Source organism: Notolepis coatsorum, assembly GCF_963971535.1.
Source record: "Notolepis coatsorum genome assembly, chromosome: 12".
NCBI lineage: Eukaryota > Metazoa > Chordata > Actinopteri > Aulopiformes > Paralepididae > Notolepis > Notolepis coatsorum.
Genome location: NC_140176.1, coordinates 67,305,469 through 67,325,718, shown reverse-complemented (window position 1 = coordinate 67,325,718; position 20,250 = coordinate 67,305,469). Strand labels below are relative to the sequence as shown.

At 44.3% G+C, this 20,250-nt stretch overlaps 1 protein-coding gene across 1 annotated transcript in view; it reads right to left on the bottom strand.

The window, feature by feature from the left end:
- The window catches only part of dpp6a (dipeptidyl-peptidase 6a), a gene marked incomplete at both ends in the record, with an annotated part of 272,276 nt that extends 256,941 nt beyond the window's left edge, over positions 1–15,335 (bottom strand). The window contains one exon of the mRNA XM_084326051.1: positions 15,279–15,335. Coding sequence (XP_084182177.1) covers positions 15,279–15,335 — 57 coding nt within the window. The remainder of the gene's footprint in view (positions 1–15,278) is intronic.
- Positions 15,336–20,250: the final 4,915 nt, after the last annotated feature.

Sequence of the window (20,250 nt, the reverse complement as noted above, 5' to 3'; positions counted from 1 at the left end):
CCCACTCCCCCCTCTCCTCCTCCTGCTCCACAGCTCTGGGCCCTAATTACAGCAGGTCGATAAGCCTCAAAAACACAGCCCGACTGGACTTGCACACACACACACACACGTGCACACACGCGCACACACACACACACACACACACACACACACACACACACACACACACACACACACACACACACACATCAGGGCTGGTCAGAGTGGTCATGTTAACTTGACCTTGCAGAGTTGATAGTAATGGCAGAGTGTATAGTAATGGCTATACACAATATGCCAGTGTGACCATAGAACGATGCATTTATTATGTATTTAATGTGGTTTATTCTAATTATGTCTTCAATATGGAGTATGGAGTATGAACACTGTGTTGCTGGTAGTTCACCTTATTATCAAGCCAAAGGGTGCCATCTGCACACAAGTAATATGAATATGAATATACCATTTTAAGTTCTTAGTAATTTTTACATTGGGTCGTTCCGCCTGATTTGAAAACACAATGGGGGAATGTTTTTAATAGGCTTAATAATCATTTCACTGCTTCCTTCCATAGCTGAGAGACACGGAACATAACAAAGGACTTATTATTATAAATGTTTTACCTGATGGAAAATGCTGACCTTTTCTTCAGTGAGGCAGTTTTATACAACCTCCTGAGAGGCTTCATTACAGGGTAACACACACACACACACACACACACACACACACACACGCACACACACACACACACACACACACACACACGCACACACACACACACACACACACACACACACACACACACACACACACACACACACACACACACACACACACACACACACACACACACACACACACACACACACACGCGCACACACGCACAATTAGCTAGAAGAGGTTTGTCATGGCATTTAGTTTGACCAATACTGACACAAAGAGCAGCAGACAGAAAGAGCAATTCTCCAGACACTGCATATTTATGGCCGTATTAAAGTCGGCCCTCAGGCTATGAGCCATTTCATCCAGGAATTGTAATCATGACAACAATCATGATAAATCAGCGTGGTGTCTGCTTTCCAATCTCTCCTTTAATCTCCATGTGACGGGATTCATTGAGAGGCAGAGGCAAGAATAGGTTTAACAACCAAACTCTCAGTGTTTTATTAACACAACTCACCAAACTCACAAGCAACAAGGGCTGTGGTCTGTAGGAACAAAGGGGGCAAGGGCGAGGGTACAAAGGGTGAAGGCCACAAACATGACGGGCTGGGCTGCAGTGAGGGACAGGACTGGGGCTGGGCTGCAGTGACTGGGGCTGGGCTGCAGTGAGGGACAGGACTGGGGCTGGGCTGCAGTGACTGGGGCTGGGCTGCAGTGAGGGACAGGACTGGGGCTGGGCTGCAGTGACTGGGGCTGGGCTGCAGTGAGGGTCTGGGGCTGGGCTGCAGTGACTGGGGCTGGGCTGCAGTGAGGGGCTGGGGCTGGGCTGCAGTGAGGGACAGGACTGGGGCTGGGCTGCAGTGAGGGACTGGACTGGGGCTGGGCTGCAGTGAGGGGCTGGGGCTGGGCTGCAGTGAGGGACAGGACTGGGGCTGGGCTGCAGTGAGGGACTGGACTGGGGCTGGGCTGCAGTGAGGGGCTGGGGCTGGGCTGCAGTGAGGGACTGGACTGGGGCTGGGCTGCAGTGAGGGGCTGGGGCTGGGCTGCAGTGAGGGGCTGGACTGGGGCTGGGCTGCAGTGAGGGGCTGGGGCTGGGCTGCAGTGAGGGACTGGACTGGGGCTGGGCTGCAGTGAGGGGCTGGGGCTGGGCTGCAGTGAGGGGCTGGACTGGGGCTGGGCTGCAGTGAGGGGCTGGGCTGCAGTGAGGGGCTGGACTGGGGCTGGGGCTGCAGTGAGGGGCTGGGGCTGGGCTGCAGTGAGGGGCTGGACTGGGGCTGGGCGGCAGTGAGGGACAGGACTGGGGCTGGGCTGCAGTGAGGGACAGGGCTGGGGCTGCAGTGAGGGACAGGACTGGGGCTGGGCTGCAGTGAGGGACAGGACTGGGGCTGGGCTGCAGTGAGGGACAGGGCTGGGGCTGGGGCTGCAGTGAGGGACAGGACTGGGGCTGCAGTGAGGGACAGGGCTGGGGCTGGGGCTGCAGTGAGGGACAGGGCTGGGGCTGGGCTGCAGTGAGGGACAGGACTGGGGCTGGGCTGCAGTGAGGGACAGGGCTGGGGCTGCAGTGAGGGACAGGGCTGGGGCTGCAGTGAGGGACAGGGCTGGGGCTGGGCTGCAGTGAGGGACAGGACTGGGGCTGGGGTGCAGTGAGGGACAGGACTGGGGCTGCAGTGAGGGACAGGGCTGGGGCTGGGCTGCAGTGAGGGACAGGACTGGGGCTGGGGTGCAGTGAGGGACAGGACTGGGGCTGGGGTGCAGTGAGGGACAGGGCTGGGGCTGCAGTGAGGGACAGGGCTGGGGCTGCAGTGAGGGACAGGGCTGGGGCTGGGCTGCAGTGAGGGACAGGACTGGGCTGCAGTGAGGGACAGGGCTGGGCTGCAGTGAGGGACAGGGCTGGGCTGCAGTGAGGGACAGGACTGGGGCTGCAGTGAGGGACAGGACTGGGCTGCAGTGAGGGACTGGGCTGGGGCTGCGGGCTGCAGTGAGGGACTGGGGCTGGGCTGCGGGATGGATCGAATTGTCCCTCCAGTCAACCAGACAAAATTATAAAAATAAGTAATATAATATAAAGTAATAATAAAAATCCTCCTTCTCCCAATTTTTTTTTAAAGCCTCACAATAACTCTCCCCATACGGGCAGAGGCAAGAAAAGGGTTAATGACCAAACGTATCCTTTATTAACAAAACTCACCAATGTGAACCAACTGAAACAAACCAAAAGAAACCTGATAAAGCGATCCCGAGCCAATAGAGCACACCTGGGACATGCCCTCTTTGATGAGGGGCCCCATGTGTGGCTGTTGCCCCGCTAACTCACTTGGTATTGGGAGGCCATTTGTGTCACCAACTCGCCGGCTGCCAGCTGAGAAGACAAGTGGCTCTCTATTGGCTCTCCCACAACCCACTTCAGAACACAACATCACGGCTCAATTGTTCATAATTGGGCTCGAAAATGAACTATGGCACACACATTGGTGGCCATCCAAATTCTCCTCTAAATCTTTTAATTCCCTTTCATCAGCCAAGGATACTCAGTAGGCTTGCCGCGGTGAGCGTCAGGCATACACACAGAGTACTTGCCCACCGCCCCCCACTGGTTGTTATGCTGATCATTTAGCAATTTTTTTTTGCATTTTGCAAAAAAATAAAAAAATACTAAGCAGCATGCTATCAATACTTGCAGAATAGCGGAGTAGATTTCACTTCACGCAACGGGGAGTAAGAAGGCTTCAGACGGCTACAGGTGACACAACAAAATGCGAAAGACTTTGGATTTCAACCCAATGCTAATGGGGAACCTGATAACGTTAATGAGGCAATCTGTAAACTCTGCAGTCTGCAATCTGGCAGCATCTGGAGGCAACACCTCTAATCTACACACACACCTTCTAGTGCACCATGAGAGTGAGGCTGTCAAGATGGGCCCCACAGCTCGACTGGGGAGGACAGATCATGGACAGGCAGACTGGTGCGTTTGCACGATGCACTAAATACAGGGGTGTAAAGTACTTGAGTAATTGTACTTTGTTACTATACTTAAGTACTGTTTTTTTGGGGGATTTGTACTTTACTCGAGTATTATTAGGTTTGTATACTTTTACTCAATTACATTTCAGAGAAAAAAAAACATACTTTTTACTCCTTACATTTAATGCAGACCTACAAAGTACAAAATACAAATCTCGCAGGTCCAACCATTTTAATTAGTATATTTGTTTCTCTGGCCGAAATAACGTTAACGTTATTAATCCTGTGGCCACACTTTATTTAAAAACAGCCAATCAAATCCCCATCAATGGAAAATGTACCCGCCCTTGGCCTACCCATGCTGATTTGTCTTTGTGCAAGACTAGAAACCGGGGATCTTTGATTAAACACCTGCTATCAGAAGAATAGAGTCAGAAAAAAAGTTTTTACATTTACTTTTTAGTACTTAAGTACATCTAAAAGTAGAAACTTTTTTACTTTTACTCAAGTGTGTTTTTAGCCAGATACTCTGACTTTTACTTGAGTACAATTTTAAGACGGTACCCATACTTTCACTTTTAATTTATGGGTACTTGTTACACCCCTGACTAAATATACGAGGGAGAGTGTGAACGTTCGATTCGTGTTGTTCAAAGGGGAAGATCTAACGATCTAAGGCTGCAGCTACAGTAGGCTACATTCATCTGTCAATGCAGAGAGAGAAAATGGATGTAAGATATTAGGGATGAATCCATTTGCATTCCAAAAAGATAATCAATATCTCACCATTTTACTTGTCTTACTCAAAACACCCATTTTGGCCACTCTGTTTATCTTTCCCATTATGAAGCTGCTGTGCTCAAAAGGCACAACACAGAGGAACGCGTTGGCAAAGGAGCTTAATTTAAGTAAACACAATAACACTGGACTATTGAACTCCCCTGTAGCCCCTGATTCACCGCACTAGAAATCCAAGGGAGACCAATGATGGAGATGCACGGAGACAAAGTAAATACTGTAGCCTACCCTGCATTGTGCTGAATTCAAAGTGTAGCCTTTAAATCAACTTATTTCTATAGATCTGTTGTTGTTTTTTCCTTTCCTGGAGGAATCCGTGTAGCTGGGTATCAAGGAGAAACAACATGTCTGGCTAGAAATCTAAAGGTGTGTTGAGAGGTTCCAGGGAACTTCAAAGCATCTCCATTCATCAGAGAGAATGGCCCTTGGATTTGCTTTAGCCAACCGGACAATCAATATCCAATCTCAGAGGCTGAGTGAAGGTGAATCTATATCAACTGGATTAGTCATTGGGTTGTACTGTACAGTACCGTGGTTGGATTAAAAAGGTATCTTAACAGCACATTTGCACCCAAATACGTAGTTTACTATTGGTCTCTAATCTTCAAGAGGAACACATTTCTTACCTCATATGACCTTTTGCAAAGTACATTTTCGCAATGTTGACATCCCGTCCCGTGTTTGTGTTTTTCTGCACAACCCCCCCCCCCCCCCCCCCCCCATGGCATGCTTTAGCGTGTCCTTATGCACGTGCTGGAAGATCACGTGATACACAATTTTCAGGGGCCCGCTTTCATCCGCCAATTTTATGAACTAGTGGTCAAAAAGTCCAACGGATACCTTTACCAACTGCATGCTGACTAGAGCTGGGCAATATATCAATCTAGCTGTCAGATTTTTGTCAGATAATTGTGATGCACAATTTTGCTGTCTATCCGTTAGATTTCTCACAAAATGTATTCTGAAATGTTTGAGAATGCCAGGTGAAAAATACAGTGTCCATTGATTGCATCACACCTCCCATTACTATATAGGACCAATATGATGACAGGATGATCAGACATGTGATTTTCCATACCAATGCGGATATTGTGATGGAAAAAGGGCTGAATATCATGATATTAACAATAACACCCCGCTCCCCACATATTGCCCAGCCCTAATGCAGACACAGGGAAGCAGAGAGTTGCGGAGGTTGGGGGAACACATAGTGCTGTGCAGTGGAACTCACTCTGCAGATATACTGCGTAATGTATTTATGCAAATTAGAATGAAATTATGCAAGTTTATGCAAAAACATAAGCAAAAGACAGGTGCTGTGACAGTGGCAGAGAGCGCAGATGATTTTTGTGTTTGCATGTAAGAAAAAGTTGCAGCTTTAATTAACATCTGTTTAAGCACTCATCACTCCGATTCTCCATCAACAGGGTACTGAAGGGTGACATCAGAAAGATGGCATCAAGTATTTTTATTTTCTGTTTGAAATCGTTTTTTCATAACCAATATCTAAACATCTCATCCTTTTTTAACTTTTTATTTAGGAATCTATTTAACGTTCTTGTATACTACCCTGGCTCAAACCTATACAGGCACGCACGCACACACACACACACACACACACACACACACACAGCCAGCCAGCCAAGAAATTCAACAGATTTTGAGAAGGTAACATTCTTCTTTTATTTTTTTTGCCTGATTTTCTATTTTTCTCCCCATCCCAATTTAGTCGTTATGCCAATTCCCCCCCTCCCCTACTTGGTTGTTGTGCACATGTTCCTCCTACTGGTCGGTACAAGGGAACCCTGAAGCCTACCACATGCTTCCTCCGACACATGTGGAGACAGCCAGTGGCTCTTTTTTCACCTGGCAGCGAGGACTCTCATTGGTGAAGCGTAACGCGTGGGAGGTCACGCTGCCTTCACCATTTCCTGCCTTTCGCTGAGCAGGCGCCCAAACCTGACCTGTAGGCGTCGCTGTCCACAACGCCAGATTACCACCCTCGACTTCCCTCCCGCTAACTCAGCCAAACGAGTTAGTATGACGATCGGCCCAAGCCGCAGGCAATGCTGACTCCGGGAGTCGAGACCGCAGCCTCTTGCATTGGTGACGAGCGCAATCTCCGCTACGCCATCCGACCGCAGAGAAGGTAACATTCTAATGGTGATTTCATAATGGATATTGTGTTAGGGTTTGTAACCGACCTCAAGCGCAACGGCACAGAGAGAGTTGTTTCAGAGTTAGCCAAAGCAAGGGCGTATTTATTCTCAGAGTCACAAGATTGAATTAGGTTGAGCAACAGAACAAACGGGGAATCTGGCATGTGAAGATTATTGCGGCTCTGCAGATTCTCCCAGTAGGTGGTGGTGAGGAATTAGCTTGTGACGTCTGAAGCCGCTCTGCAGATCCTCCCAGCTTTCACTCCAGGTGGAAACGGAGAGAGAGAGAAATCTGAGTTAGCCCAGCGCACAACAGAAACAGAGAGGTGACTGATCCAAATAAATATCCAAGTGACTTGATCTTCGGTGTAACACACACAGTTAGCAGAGTCCAGAGAAAAAACAATACGGTAATCCAAAGTGTAAATCCAACACAAAAAATAGGTGAGAACAGTATAAACTAGGGATGTCCGATATTATCGGCCGACCAATATTATCGGCCGATATCGGCAGTAAAATGTGATATCGGAAAATATCGGTATCGGTTTAAAAAAAGAAAAAAACAATAACAATATTTGTTATATATATATCCAGTGAAATTATTAGTTACCTGAAATTATTCCGTTTTTTGGGGGGGGAAACCCTGCATATATCGGTATCGGTTGATATCGGTCGATATCGGTATCGGAAATTAAGAGTTGGACAATATCGGAATATCGGTATCGGTAAAAAAGCCAATATCGAGCATCCCTAGTATAAACAAAACGGGATCTCTTCGGTGTTTCACAAACACACAAAAAACTGGTGATCCAAAAAGAACTGTTTCCAAAAACTCACCAGAGCGCAACGCGTAAAGCGGGCAGATAACGAGGCGCAGCTTCGAACGGGGAATCAGGTTCTCCACAGGGATTACTTCACGAAAGTCCTGGGGAGCAACAGATGGCAAACAGCGACGGGGAAGACAGGCAAATGCAGGAATATTCAGAACGATCCCACATCGATAGTAGGGGAATCAGAGTATATAAAGCCTCTGGGGCGCTGATTAGAACACACATCAGGTGCGTGATGGTAATTGATACTTGACTTAGAAGTGTGCGTTCGGCCACGGACCAATCATCACAGAATCCTCACAGTACCCTAAAGGAACGGAGCGTGGCGGGGAATGTAATTAATCAACAAAGTACCTTAAAGGAACGGAGCGTGTGGCCGGGAACGGACCAGTCATCACAGTACTTTAAGAAGCCTGTGGTGGGGAAAGAACCAATCCTCACATATTGGCCATTGAAAGCTATAGTGGTAGAATTCTAATATAGCATGTAGCAGAACATGACAGAAATCGGCAGAACCCAACTTCAACAGACCAGATTCCCAGCCTCAAATCAAATGTATGTGTAAGGCCCGACAACACACGTCTTCTTTAAACAAGTCAAGAAGAAACATCACAATAAATCAAGAACAAAACAAAACACCATAAAGTCAAAAAAAAATTTAATAAATGAATGTAACACTCCCAGACATACCCCACGCAAAGGTATGGAAAAACTCACAAAAACCTAGCAATAGGAAAGAATGCACCACAGGCAATGTGGAGGAGAGAAACCTTAGAAGGGCCGTTCAAGGGGGGATCTCCCTTCTTAGATGTCGGTGATAGTAGTGTTGCAAATAAAACAGGCGAACAGTTGGTAAGCATGCACTCATATGTGTAATGAAACACAGATAAGTGCATGCAATAGCAACTGAACATTTTGAAATATTTTTAAATAGAGCTGATGGCGGATCTATTTGAGGCATGGGGGCGGGCGGCGCAGAGAGGGTCACATCCTCCCGGTCATCATCATCACGGGACGTCCGCTACTCCGGTCATCACGACCCTCAAGGGCCACCATAGCTCTGTATATCACAGTTTCTTCCTTTCGTACAACTTATCCAGCTACATCTTCCCGTGGTTCGGCGAGCTCTACGGCAGATGGCCAGCTGATTGTCAGGTGGGATAGTAGTGGACGGTCTTCTGGATAGTTTCAACCCTCCTGCTTAATCGGTCTTCATGCACCCATACTACTTTCTACACTGATGGTTATGGGTCCTAATCTTCCTCTAAGAATCAACCAGTACTACAACAGTTCAGCTTTAATGAACTATTAACTTTAATTAACTTAACTTTAATTAAGTTCTGAACAGTATAGACAAGGGATGCGATAATGTTTCCACTAAATGACACTTTCCTTGTGTTCTCCGTGTAGACAGTAAATAGTAATAATCGGAAATCGACCTATTCAAAACATTACTGTTTGTCATAATAGCCTATTCGAAACATTACAAATAAAATAAAAACTAACAGTACTGTTTTCCAAATGGCTTAAAGCATGTTTAAGTCGATATGTCGACATCAGAAACGCACACTCAAAAATGTACGCCGCTCTCGTATGACGCGTCGACTAGCAGACAAACTGCTGTTCACATACCTAGTATAAGATAAGATAAGATAAGATAAGATATTCCTTTATTGATCCCCTTGGCATACAGGTACAGGTCACAGAATTATAGTACAGTGGAGAAGTAAACAATTAAATACAATAAAAAGGCAGTGTAAACAATATACAATATAATTAACTCAAGACATGAGGAATAGACATAAAACCATTCGTTTTGGGGTCGCTCAACAAAAGTGATTGAAATACACACCCAGTGCCTGGTTCACAAAGGGTTAGTGCTGCAAGCATTGTGTGCTAAAATAGAATGCCATGTCATATTCATGAACCTTATGCAATAGTGCTGGCAGATATAGATAGCCACAGCTGAATTCACCGGTGATGAGTCATTTGTAAAGCTAGACGTTTCATGCACACAATAATGATTCATGGTGCGGCCATGCAAATTTGAGTATACGCGCCAATTCACTAACAACTGACCTGTTCCAAGCTCCGCACTCTTTTCTTGGCCCTCCAACCTCAGTCAAACAGATTTTTTTTTCTAGCGTCGCTTTCCTTGGTCAGAATATACCTGCATATAATCTTTCTATATACCTACTATACACCTGCATATAACCCATATAACTCTGTATAACATACATACAATAATGCTGTATTGTAATTCTGTACTGTATATATATATATGTATATATTCTTACGGTATTTATATATATCCACATCTGTTACTACTACCATACTGTCTTTATACCTGTATCACTCTACATATTAATATTACAACTCTGTACATACATCTGATTAGCACTACACTCAGTAGTACAAATGTATATATTTTCTACCCAGTTTAACCACCTGTACACTGTATATCACTATTGCATTATTACGGTTACATTTGCACTCTGGTCGGATGCCACACTTATTTTAGTTGTACTGTACTAGTGTACTTGTGCTGTATAATGACAATACATTTGAATCTTATCTAATCTAATCTAATCAAGCTAAGAGAGGGCGGAGCGTGGGATCGGTCACTTCACAACATCAACTCTGTAGCGCAACAGTAGCACAAGTATGATCTATGGAGAGGTGGAAGTCTCTGAGCAGTGTTATCAGTTTGGCTATCCAGAATGGCTGCTATATCTAAAATAGCCTATACATCATTGCCAACAAGTCAAGCAAGTAATGGAGAGAGGATTCCATCCTAGAATATCCTTTAAAGGGGGCACATGTGTGAATTAGTCACAAAGAAGCAGTGCAAAAAGCACTGGCAGTTAGATCTTTGAGTGTGCAGGGCTCCATCAGGGAGCTCATGTGTGCCACAATCAAATAACTTAGGGACAAAGATGGGTGCATTTTGTCCACCCAATTCAATATTGGTGCATAAAAAAATGTGTTGTACCTCTTTTTGCACTATCTATCCATGATGTCTCAGTTGTCTCTCACGGCTAAAAGGAATCCCTCTTAAACATGTCTTCTTCTCCATCATCTACAGTTCCTCTCGAGGCTCGTCTAGTACAACTGGACCCAGCATTACATCTTCTTTTGAAACATGCAGAATGTTTGAGTTTTTATATCCTACATCCTAGGATAGTAGACAGGATATACTGTAGGCTGGCCTGGCGGGTCCAATTAAAAATGAAGTTTATATACAGTATGTGTATAAAAAATCAACCAGAGAATCAAGTTGCTTTGTTGGGATTTCGGACATGTTGCACAAGGCTTGGATTTCAGTATTGGGGGAAATTCTCATGATACCGTTAGCCTGGTATCTATCCAAGCCACCGGTATCGGTATCGGTATCGGTATTGGTGTATAGTATACCTACCGTCTGTTTGTTAACTTTCCTCTAAAAGTTTATTCCCTCTTTCAGTACATTATGTATGTACACCATTCGAGCCTCCCCCCCTGAGCCACCAGCCTATTGCAGTCATGTAGGGAGTAGTAGAGTAGCTCTGGAAGCTGCTGTGAGGTGATTATCGTGGGGTCCGTTGTCGCGGTTCCTACTTCTATCTCCAGTGTGATGCCCTCCATCTATGTCCTCTGTCCCCGGGCTCTACGCCCTACTAGTAGACCATCAATCAGGAGACTGCAACAAGACCTCACACAGTCACTGTGTGTTGTGTTGTGTGTGTGTGTGTGTGTGTGTGTGTGTGTGTGTGTGTGTGTGTGTGTGTGTGTGTGTGTGTGTGTGTGTGTGTGTGTGTGTGTGTGTCTGTGTGTGTGTGTGTGTGTGTGTGTGTGTGTGTGTGTACATTTGCACAGTGTAGCCCCATTTGCGTTACAGCAGCGATACCCACGAGGGCATTCTTTCCTGTGATTACGGGCACAGTGCTCCCTGTATGTACGAGGCACAGCTGAGTACCGTCGCCATCAGCCAAGTGCAAATAATCACAAGGAATAATGGGAATCATTATTATCAACACGGATGGAGCGTTGTATACCGGCAACGCGGAGATTGCTTCGTCCAAAACGAGCCGGTGAATGGGGGGAAAATACACTATCCGATTGGCCGAATGCCAGTGCTTGTAAAAGTCTCTGAGTGGGGTCTTGATGCGCTGTGGCCGGGGCTGGGGAGGACCCGTCTACCCCTGATCACACCAGCTGGATCAAGGATCACAGGTCTTGCGAAGTACAACACTTGCAGATACCCAGTGCATACATTCTAAAGTAGTATCTATGAAAGTGGAATAGTGCTTCAGAAAATTCCAGAGATATTCCATCCTTTTTCATTACAAATCAGAACATCTTTGTGAGGTAGCGTGTGAATCAAATGTGAGCTTGGAGGATACCCCTTTGTTTAGTAGAAACTAGGGTTGTGAATTGTAAGCACTTTCCTGACTCGATCATTGATAACGTTAACGAGCAATTAATCGATCAATTGTAACAAAAAATACCAAATGTACCAAACAATAACAAATGCATTCGTTTGCTCAATCAAAAGGTTTATTTATACAGCAGCAACATATTGCATTCGAACAACACGCTCACAACATTGCATAGCATATAGAAACGTAGAGGCCTAGACATATTAACCGCTGCCGCACCGTCCGATGGAAGTTAAATACATTTGTGTGGGCGAGCGCCGCATAATGTGGCATTTTTTTTTTACATTAACTAAATTACTGAAACGCGCTGAAAACAACTGTAATAATGAGCCAACAAGATTATTTAAGGCTATTAGTAGTATTATTACTTTGCAACAAAATCGCCAACATAGAAAATAAAAAGCCTGTCTCATACTGACTGACAGGGTCCTGGTTGCTGCAGGTAAGCGAGGATGAGCCAGCCAACTTATCCGAATGAACCTGATGTGGTAGAGCATTGCTGTTGTCGTTGTGTTGTATGTGTATACAGAATCGCAGTGTTTGCAGTTGGCATTATTCTCTCCCTTTATTTCTCAAAATGCTTCTCTTTGTCTGCTTAATTTTGTTATGATTTAAGTTGCTGCCACTAAAAAAATCCCTCGCTTCTTCTAGACACCGAGGCCGTTTTCTCTTCGTCATAGGTAAATTGCGCCCTGTTCATCTGTTCATTGAAACATGACTTGAAAATACACTAGACTAGACGGACAACACGTCGTTTGAGCAGATTGAGTCAATTTCACGTGTTCGAGTAAATCCTTAACGATCAATCAATCGATCTTCGATTAATTGTTAACATCCCTAGTAGATACAGTAAGTACTGTATAGTAAACTAACTACACCGTAGGCTCTGCGCCAGGGTTTCTATTAGCCACTAAATACCGGCCAATGGACGTCTAGAATTTCAATGTTGACGGCCATTGTGGCGGTCCAGTTTTATATAGTTCTATGGTTGCGGTAGACTAGCGTAAACAGACATCCTTTATGCAAAATCCCTCCACTACTATAACGTAAACAATGAAGAGGGACATGTGGAAAACGTCCAGGCAGCAGTACCAGCAGAAAATAAAGTTAAAAAATTATGAAGTACACAAGACGAGCTACACTACTATGTTTGCTAATTATCTTAACGTTAGGAAGTGTTAGAAGTTCTGCATGTGGGTATCATGGACCATGAGAGCCAGCATGGAGGGGGTGGTTCTGGGATGCTGAAACTAACTGTCGAGCCTTCCCGAGGTGTCGTGGGCCTAACTTGACGAAACACCAGTGGACGGAGGTGTCCACTTGATAACCCTGGTGATATGCTGACTCTCACTGCCTATCTATATCTACACGTTGGGTTGTGGTGGCCATTAGGAGCCATGTGGTAGGATATGTAGCATCGGCATTGTGATACCTGGAGCTCACACTAAAGGGACATGGGTCTGTTATGCCATTATGCGCCACGTAATACATTCATAGTGTGTAATTCCAAGTATTTACAGTATAGGCGTGTTGGACTTTCTTTGGGCAATGGGAGTGGGTTTCTTTATTGAGCGCTTATCCTTATCATTAGGGCACAAATCAATTGTATTTTATTATAAAAAAAATAGGTAATTCTGAACGAGTGCATCAATTAGACAACAAAGTCCTATGACGATTGGTTAATGAATAGTTTATTTTGTATAAAGACATTGTAGGTGGCCCACGTTTATCTTCCCTTCTAAAATGACACACTGCAGCTCTACGCACCGCCGTAGCTCATGTGCAGAATTTGATACATCATGCTGCTTGGTAGCTGTTCGTATATGAATGTGCAGTGTGATAGATAATTCCCCTGCCTCCCCGGGTGTGAGTGACAGTCTGTAGCTAAATGACAGCAGCGGAAGACAGCCTGCTTGGCGGGATGGAGCGCACATGTCCCTCTCACCTTCTCTGTCATCTTTAGAAAGGTGCAGTGCACAGGGGGAGCCAAACAATGACAGATGGACTCCATCGTTACAAAGACCCACTTGTTTCATTGGAGAAAACGGGCTCCAACAGGATTCATGAATCTGGCAAAAGACACAATTCTTAAAACATGTGACAATGAAGTTGTATCACCCGTTTAGTGGAGATAACGGCAACAGTTGTTGCAATATATAATCGTGTTCCGTTTCTAGGTTCATTTTCCGGTAGCCTATATGAATTATTAAGGGTGACATTTTGCAAGGTCATTGAAATATTACACCTCAAAGAAAAATCAAAGATAATAAAAATATATTGGATGTAATATCCTTCAAATAGGAACCATTGGAACTTATTTCATCTAGACCAAAGGCAGTAGGTAAATGGCTGCATTTTATATAGCGCTTTTATCCAAAGCACTTTACAATTTGTTCCTCAAATTTGACCAATTCACTCACACATTCACACACCGACGGCGGAGCCAACCTGCTCATCGAGAGCCATTAGGGGTTAAGTGTCTTGCTCAAGGACACTTCTACACGCTGCCCGGGAGGCGCGGGAATCGAACCGGGAACCCCTGTATTACCAGATGACTGCTCTACCTCCTGAGCCACTGTCGCCCCCACTAGTAGGATTCTCCTCTTCGCCAGCGGTACTGTGTAAAATCCGACAACCCATTTGACTACACCTCTCCTTTCCAGGGCCAGACGCACCATCACGTCCAGCAGCCCTCAGCGGCTCCGGACTGAATAACCGATGGAGGTCACAGAGAAAATGTCCCCCTGGACAGAGCAACGTTGCACCACACTCAAATCTCACAGTGTAGTTGTAGTCGTATCATTGAGAAGAGAGGGCTTTCACTCCTGGTTCAGCAGTTTTTACAGCCTCCCCCCGTCTATATCAGATGGAGGTTTGATCTATGATACAAAGATATTATAATTTTTTATGAAAGTTTACATTTGTTGAAGGGGGGTAATAATAGCAATTTTTATTTTATACTGACATAATTTGGCTAGCATACAAGATTACAATAAATACAATGTTATGTTAGTTACTATCCAGGTGCTGTGATTCATCCTATTATGCAGCATAACTAGGGATATTCATGAACATGAAAAAGCATTAATAACTAAGTTCTCTCGCCTCCGAAAGTTATACCAGGCTATGATGACAATCGAGTGGAACGCTTTACAAGAGAGAACCCTACAGGTCGCGTCGTGATGAACTAAAGGCGCACCAGCTTTACACAGCAGTCACAATAACAGCGAGCAGCTCCCTCGTGTTCTCCAGTGGGAAGGGGCTACATTTTCAACGCATATAGTTCTATAAAGACGTCTAATTTATTTGGTCATAATGAAAAATGACTGCAGCGAGTCGCTCAAATGATAATAATGTGCGATATTAGCCAATTATAAAAAAGGAGAGTCCCACACACTGTATCCGAGCGCACACAGGTAAACCTCTGCACCGTGTGGGACAGAGAAGCGCGCACATCAGCCTCCTACCTGCTCCTGCTGCTGAGCAGTCTTCGCCGGCGCGTTGGACTCCTTCGCCGAGGTCATGGTTCCTCCTCCACCTGGCGACCAGCAGCGGCTCCCCGCAGAAACAGACAGGTGCTCCGCTGAGGTGGAGTGGAGGTAGTACCGTAAAGCCGAGGCAGCAGCGGTGCACCTCCTCCGGGGCGGCGGCCAGAAGCGTTCACTCTCTACTTCTAGCTGAGGTGTGATATTATCACAAGTGGCGGAGAAACGGTTCGCTGAAGAACAAGATAAAGATTTTCAGCGGAACGGAAAGAGAGGAGGAGATGACGGGGCGAGAGAGAGAGAGGGAGGAGGGGAGAGAGAGAGAGAGAGAGAGAGAGAGAGAGAGAGAGAGAGAGAGAGAGAGAGAGAGAGAGAGAGAGAGAGAGAGAGAGAGAGAGAGAGAGAGAGAGAGAGAGGAGAGAGAGAGAGAGAGAGAGAGAGAGAGAGAGAGGGGGGGAGGGAGAGAGAGAGAGGGGGGGGAGCGAGAGAGAGAGAGGAGATATAGAGAGAGAGAGAGAGAGAGAGAGAGGGGAGAGAGAGAGAAAGAGTGAGAGCTAGAGAGAGAGGGAGAGGGAGAGAGAGAGAGAGAGAGAGAGAGAGAGAGAGACTGCAATAGACCGCGCAACAATTCGATAAATGCCTGATGCGGGACTCTGCGGGAGCAATTCACCTCCTCTGACACACACACAAGCTAACGCACGGAACGCGCGCGCGCACGCACACACATACATAGACAGACACACACACACACACACACATTGACACGCACAACACACACGCGCACGGACACACGCACACACACACACTGTGACACACACACACACACACACAGTGACACACACACACACACACACACAGTGACACACACACACACACACACACACACACACACACACACACACACACACACACACACACACGCACACACACTTGAGTGCATGCCAGGGTATATAGACTTCTAATTGAAGTTACATAAGTAGCCTAATCAAATTCAAATCAAAGGGATTGCTAAATCACGCAATGGAGGCTAGACAGACGACATGGTCCTCCTAGTATTTTGGTTTCTTTATTCTGACTGTAGAGCAGCGGGGAGGGAGGCAGAGATAACTTTAGCCTATATGTGTTAAAGGGGCACTTAAAAAACAAAAAAAACAATGCTGATTTATTTTACACATAGTCTCACACACATCCAAAAAATAAACAGTTTAGCACACTTTCATTTAGTTTGACAGTTATTATATTGAGTTTGCATATGGCCACCAGTGATGCCATCAGGACATTGAATCCTTGTGTTGTGTTAATTACAACACAAGTATAGTATACAGGTAGTATTATTAATTACATATTCAAACTCATTTACTCTCAATAACTGTCAAAACGAAATGAATGTGTTTTTGGATGCGTGTGAAATTATGTGAAGATTTTCTTTTTTGGTGAAGTGCCCCTTTAATGTAAGGGAAGCGTAAGCTAAATTAACAACACTGTGCGATGTAAACTGTAAATAGTAAAAAAGTGAAAGTTACAAGTGCAGCTTGGCCAACACAAGATGGTGACGGCCTGTAGGAGGTCCTTCAGGCGACGGGAGCGGTGACACTACAAGTTAGAAAGGTTCAAATGAAGTTGTATTATAAACAACACAGCTTCTGCTAACCATCTGCTTCCAGCCAGACCTCAGCCTCACACAACTCCCACTCACAGAAGATCCCTCACATGTATTTCACAGAATACGAGCTGCTATACCCTCACATACTGTAGATTCCCCAATTGGAAACTGAAAAGATTCAAATAGAATTTGTACCACATTCAATAAGCACTACTTAACAAGCAGGATATAAATGTGGCCCAACCTATACGGGATAGGGCAATATAAAAGGGCTGTGCAATATGACCTTGGACTTATGGGCCTGTGCCACATCAAATTAATGAGTTGGTTGGGCGGGAAGGAAGGAGTTGTTTCTCTGATGTCTTGTCTGTCTGTCTGTCTGTCTATGCTGTAACATGGCTGTCCTATGTTCTTCTTTTTTGTAAGGCAGTATTGTGTGTTCCCGACACAAAACAATCACATCACACCATATATCATATGACCAATTTACCAGTTACGAGATTCATAATTTGTCCATAACCAGATTTGAACCATATAGAATAGAATAGAAAACGTTATTGCCATTTCAACACATGGTTGATTGGGATTTGTCTTGGTGCCAAACATACAGTACAGACATTATAAAAACATACAATATAAAAAACACAAGAATACATGCAATACAATCCCCACAATAAAAGTTGTACACAAACAATTAAAAAGAAAAAATGCTACAGTACCTAAAATAAATTGCTCAGTGTTCCAGTTTAAAGTGCATATTGCCTTAAAGTGCATGTCGGCTGGTGCTAGCCCTTGTGGTGCAAAGTGCCTGTACATTTGTACTTGAGTTCAGGTGACGGACAGCCTCGGGATATGTACTGTTTTTAAAACGGGATGTCCTGCACCTGAGACTTTGGAGTCTTCTGCCAGAGGGAAGGGGGTTAATGAGGTCGTAAGCAGGGTGAGAAGGGTCCCATTTCAGCATTTTGCCAATAGCCTTCTTCCTGTCATAGTGGGAGTATAGAGTTCCATCTCGACAATCCTTTTCCTCTGATTGCATGCAAATTCGTTTCTGTGGCAACTCTGTCAAAAAGACATTAGTAAATGATTGATGGTTGACATATATTTTACAGTATATAATCCTCATACTGTAAATATATATATATATATATATATATATATATATATATATATATATATATATATATATATATGTGTTACTGTCAGTGTCCAGTCATGGGGATTTTGAGTCTGAAGCAGACGTATAATTAACAGAATGAAGTCCAATATCTCATACTGCAGCAGCTTAGCCTCTCATGTTGTCACAGACTCTACTTTCTATGATAAGGACCAAACTAATTTGTTTCAGAGACATGATTAATTAATTACGTCTTGGAAGAACTGTAGTATTCCCTATCAAACACTTTGCAGAAATTAGTTACTTGGGCTTTGAGACACTCTAAATGTTAATTAATAGAGGTTGACCGATTTTTCAATAGCCGGTACAATAACTATACTTTGGAGAAGGAAAAAAGCTGATACAATTTATTTTTAAAAGATTTAATAAAAAAATGTACATTGTTGAAAATTAATAGTGGATGACTGTTAAACTAAACAATTTGTTGTTTTAATGTGCAAAATAAAGATTTTTCAATAACTTCTAGTTTCAAGTTCAAGTTTGTTTATTATTTGTCATAATAAAATACAGAATACTTTATGATGAAATACTTGTTTATGTATGAGCCCCTGAGAGTGTGCTACATATAGTAAAACAAGTTATTAAGTAAGTAAAAAGTAAGTAAAGGAATGTTCAGTCAATATACATATATATATATACAATACAGAGTAAAATGAGTAACAAGGGGTGTAAAGTTACACGTATCCGTACCGAACCATCTCAGTACTCAGTTCAGTACGGCTGTGTACCGAACAAATACAATGGTATGTTAACCACTAACGACCACCCATGGGGGCTGTTTTTTTCACAATCTAATATAATATATATATATATTTTTTTACAAGTAGATTATTAATTTCAATATAGAATATTCGTTGACAGCCCTACAAGTACAATTAGTTACTGCACACTACATCACCCCTGAGTGGAACATGGAAAGCCAAACTTTCCCCCACTGTACCAAAAACCCATACCGAACCATGAATTCAAAACCGAGGTACGTAACGAACCGTGTTTTTTGTGCACCGTTACACCCCTAGGTACAATGCAGAAATGAGATGAGGTACAACACTTAGGGTAGTGTGCAAATGAGGTATGAATGTAGTGCAAATCTCTTTAATAATAGATACATATAAAGTGTGTTAAAGTGTCTAAAATGAGTAAAGTGAGTGGTAAGGTGAGTGTTTGTTTAAGATAAGATAAGATATTCCTTTATTGATCCCCTTGGGGAAATTCAGGTTTAAATTGAGTGTGTACATGTGGATGTGTGTGCAGTGAGTGTAGATGATGGGTTGTTACAAAGTGTCATTATCATTGAGCATCCTGATGGCCTGGGGATAGAAGCTCCTTCTGAGTCTCTCTGTACTGGCCATGAGACTCCGGTAGCGCTTGCCTGACCGCAGCAGTTCAAAGAGGCAGTTGTTTGGGTGACTAGAGTCTTTGATTATTATCTTAGCCTTGGCCCTGCAACGCTTGTTATAAATGCCCTGGAGAGTGGGAAGCCCACCTCCAATTGTGCGTTCGGCTGAACGGGCCACTCTCTGTAGTCTGCTGCGGTCTTGTGCGGTGCTATTCCCAAACCAGGAGGTGATGTTACCAGTCAGGATGCTCTCTATTGTGCACAAGTAGAAGTTCTTAAGGATCTTCTGACTAACTTTGAACTCCCTTAGGTAGGGATGCCCTGATCGATCGGCCAGCGATCGGTATCGGCCGATATTCAGTATAAATATGAGATTGGTGAATTCCGATAATGCTTTATTTTCGCCGATCGTGAAAACCGATCGAAAAACATGATCCAATTCTTAGCGGAGATCTCACTCGCTGATTACCCAGTCAACTATTCACTTTTTGTTTAATACATGAGGCATTGTCTAACGGTATCTAGCCGGCTAGCTACTGATAGCTCCTGATATCAACAAATGCTCCAGCAATAGTCTAGTAGTGCATGTTAGCTCACGTTAGCTCACTGTTGAAAACGAAATGTCCCATTAAACTAAATAGTTCACTGAGGCGTTGTCTTAACGTTATCTAGCCGGCTAGCAGTAGCTACAGATAGCTCCTGACATCAATGTCTTATAACATTGATTCGATGCGTATTCGAGCCCCGGCTTGCATCGCAGTCACAAAAGGGGCTAGCTGAGGGAGTAGGGTATATCTGCAGAGCCGCAGATGCTGAGGGCATGCTGAATGTGATT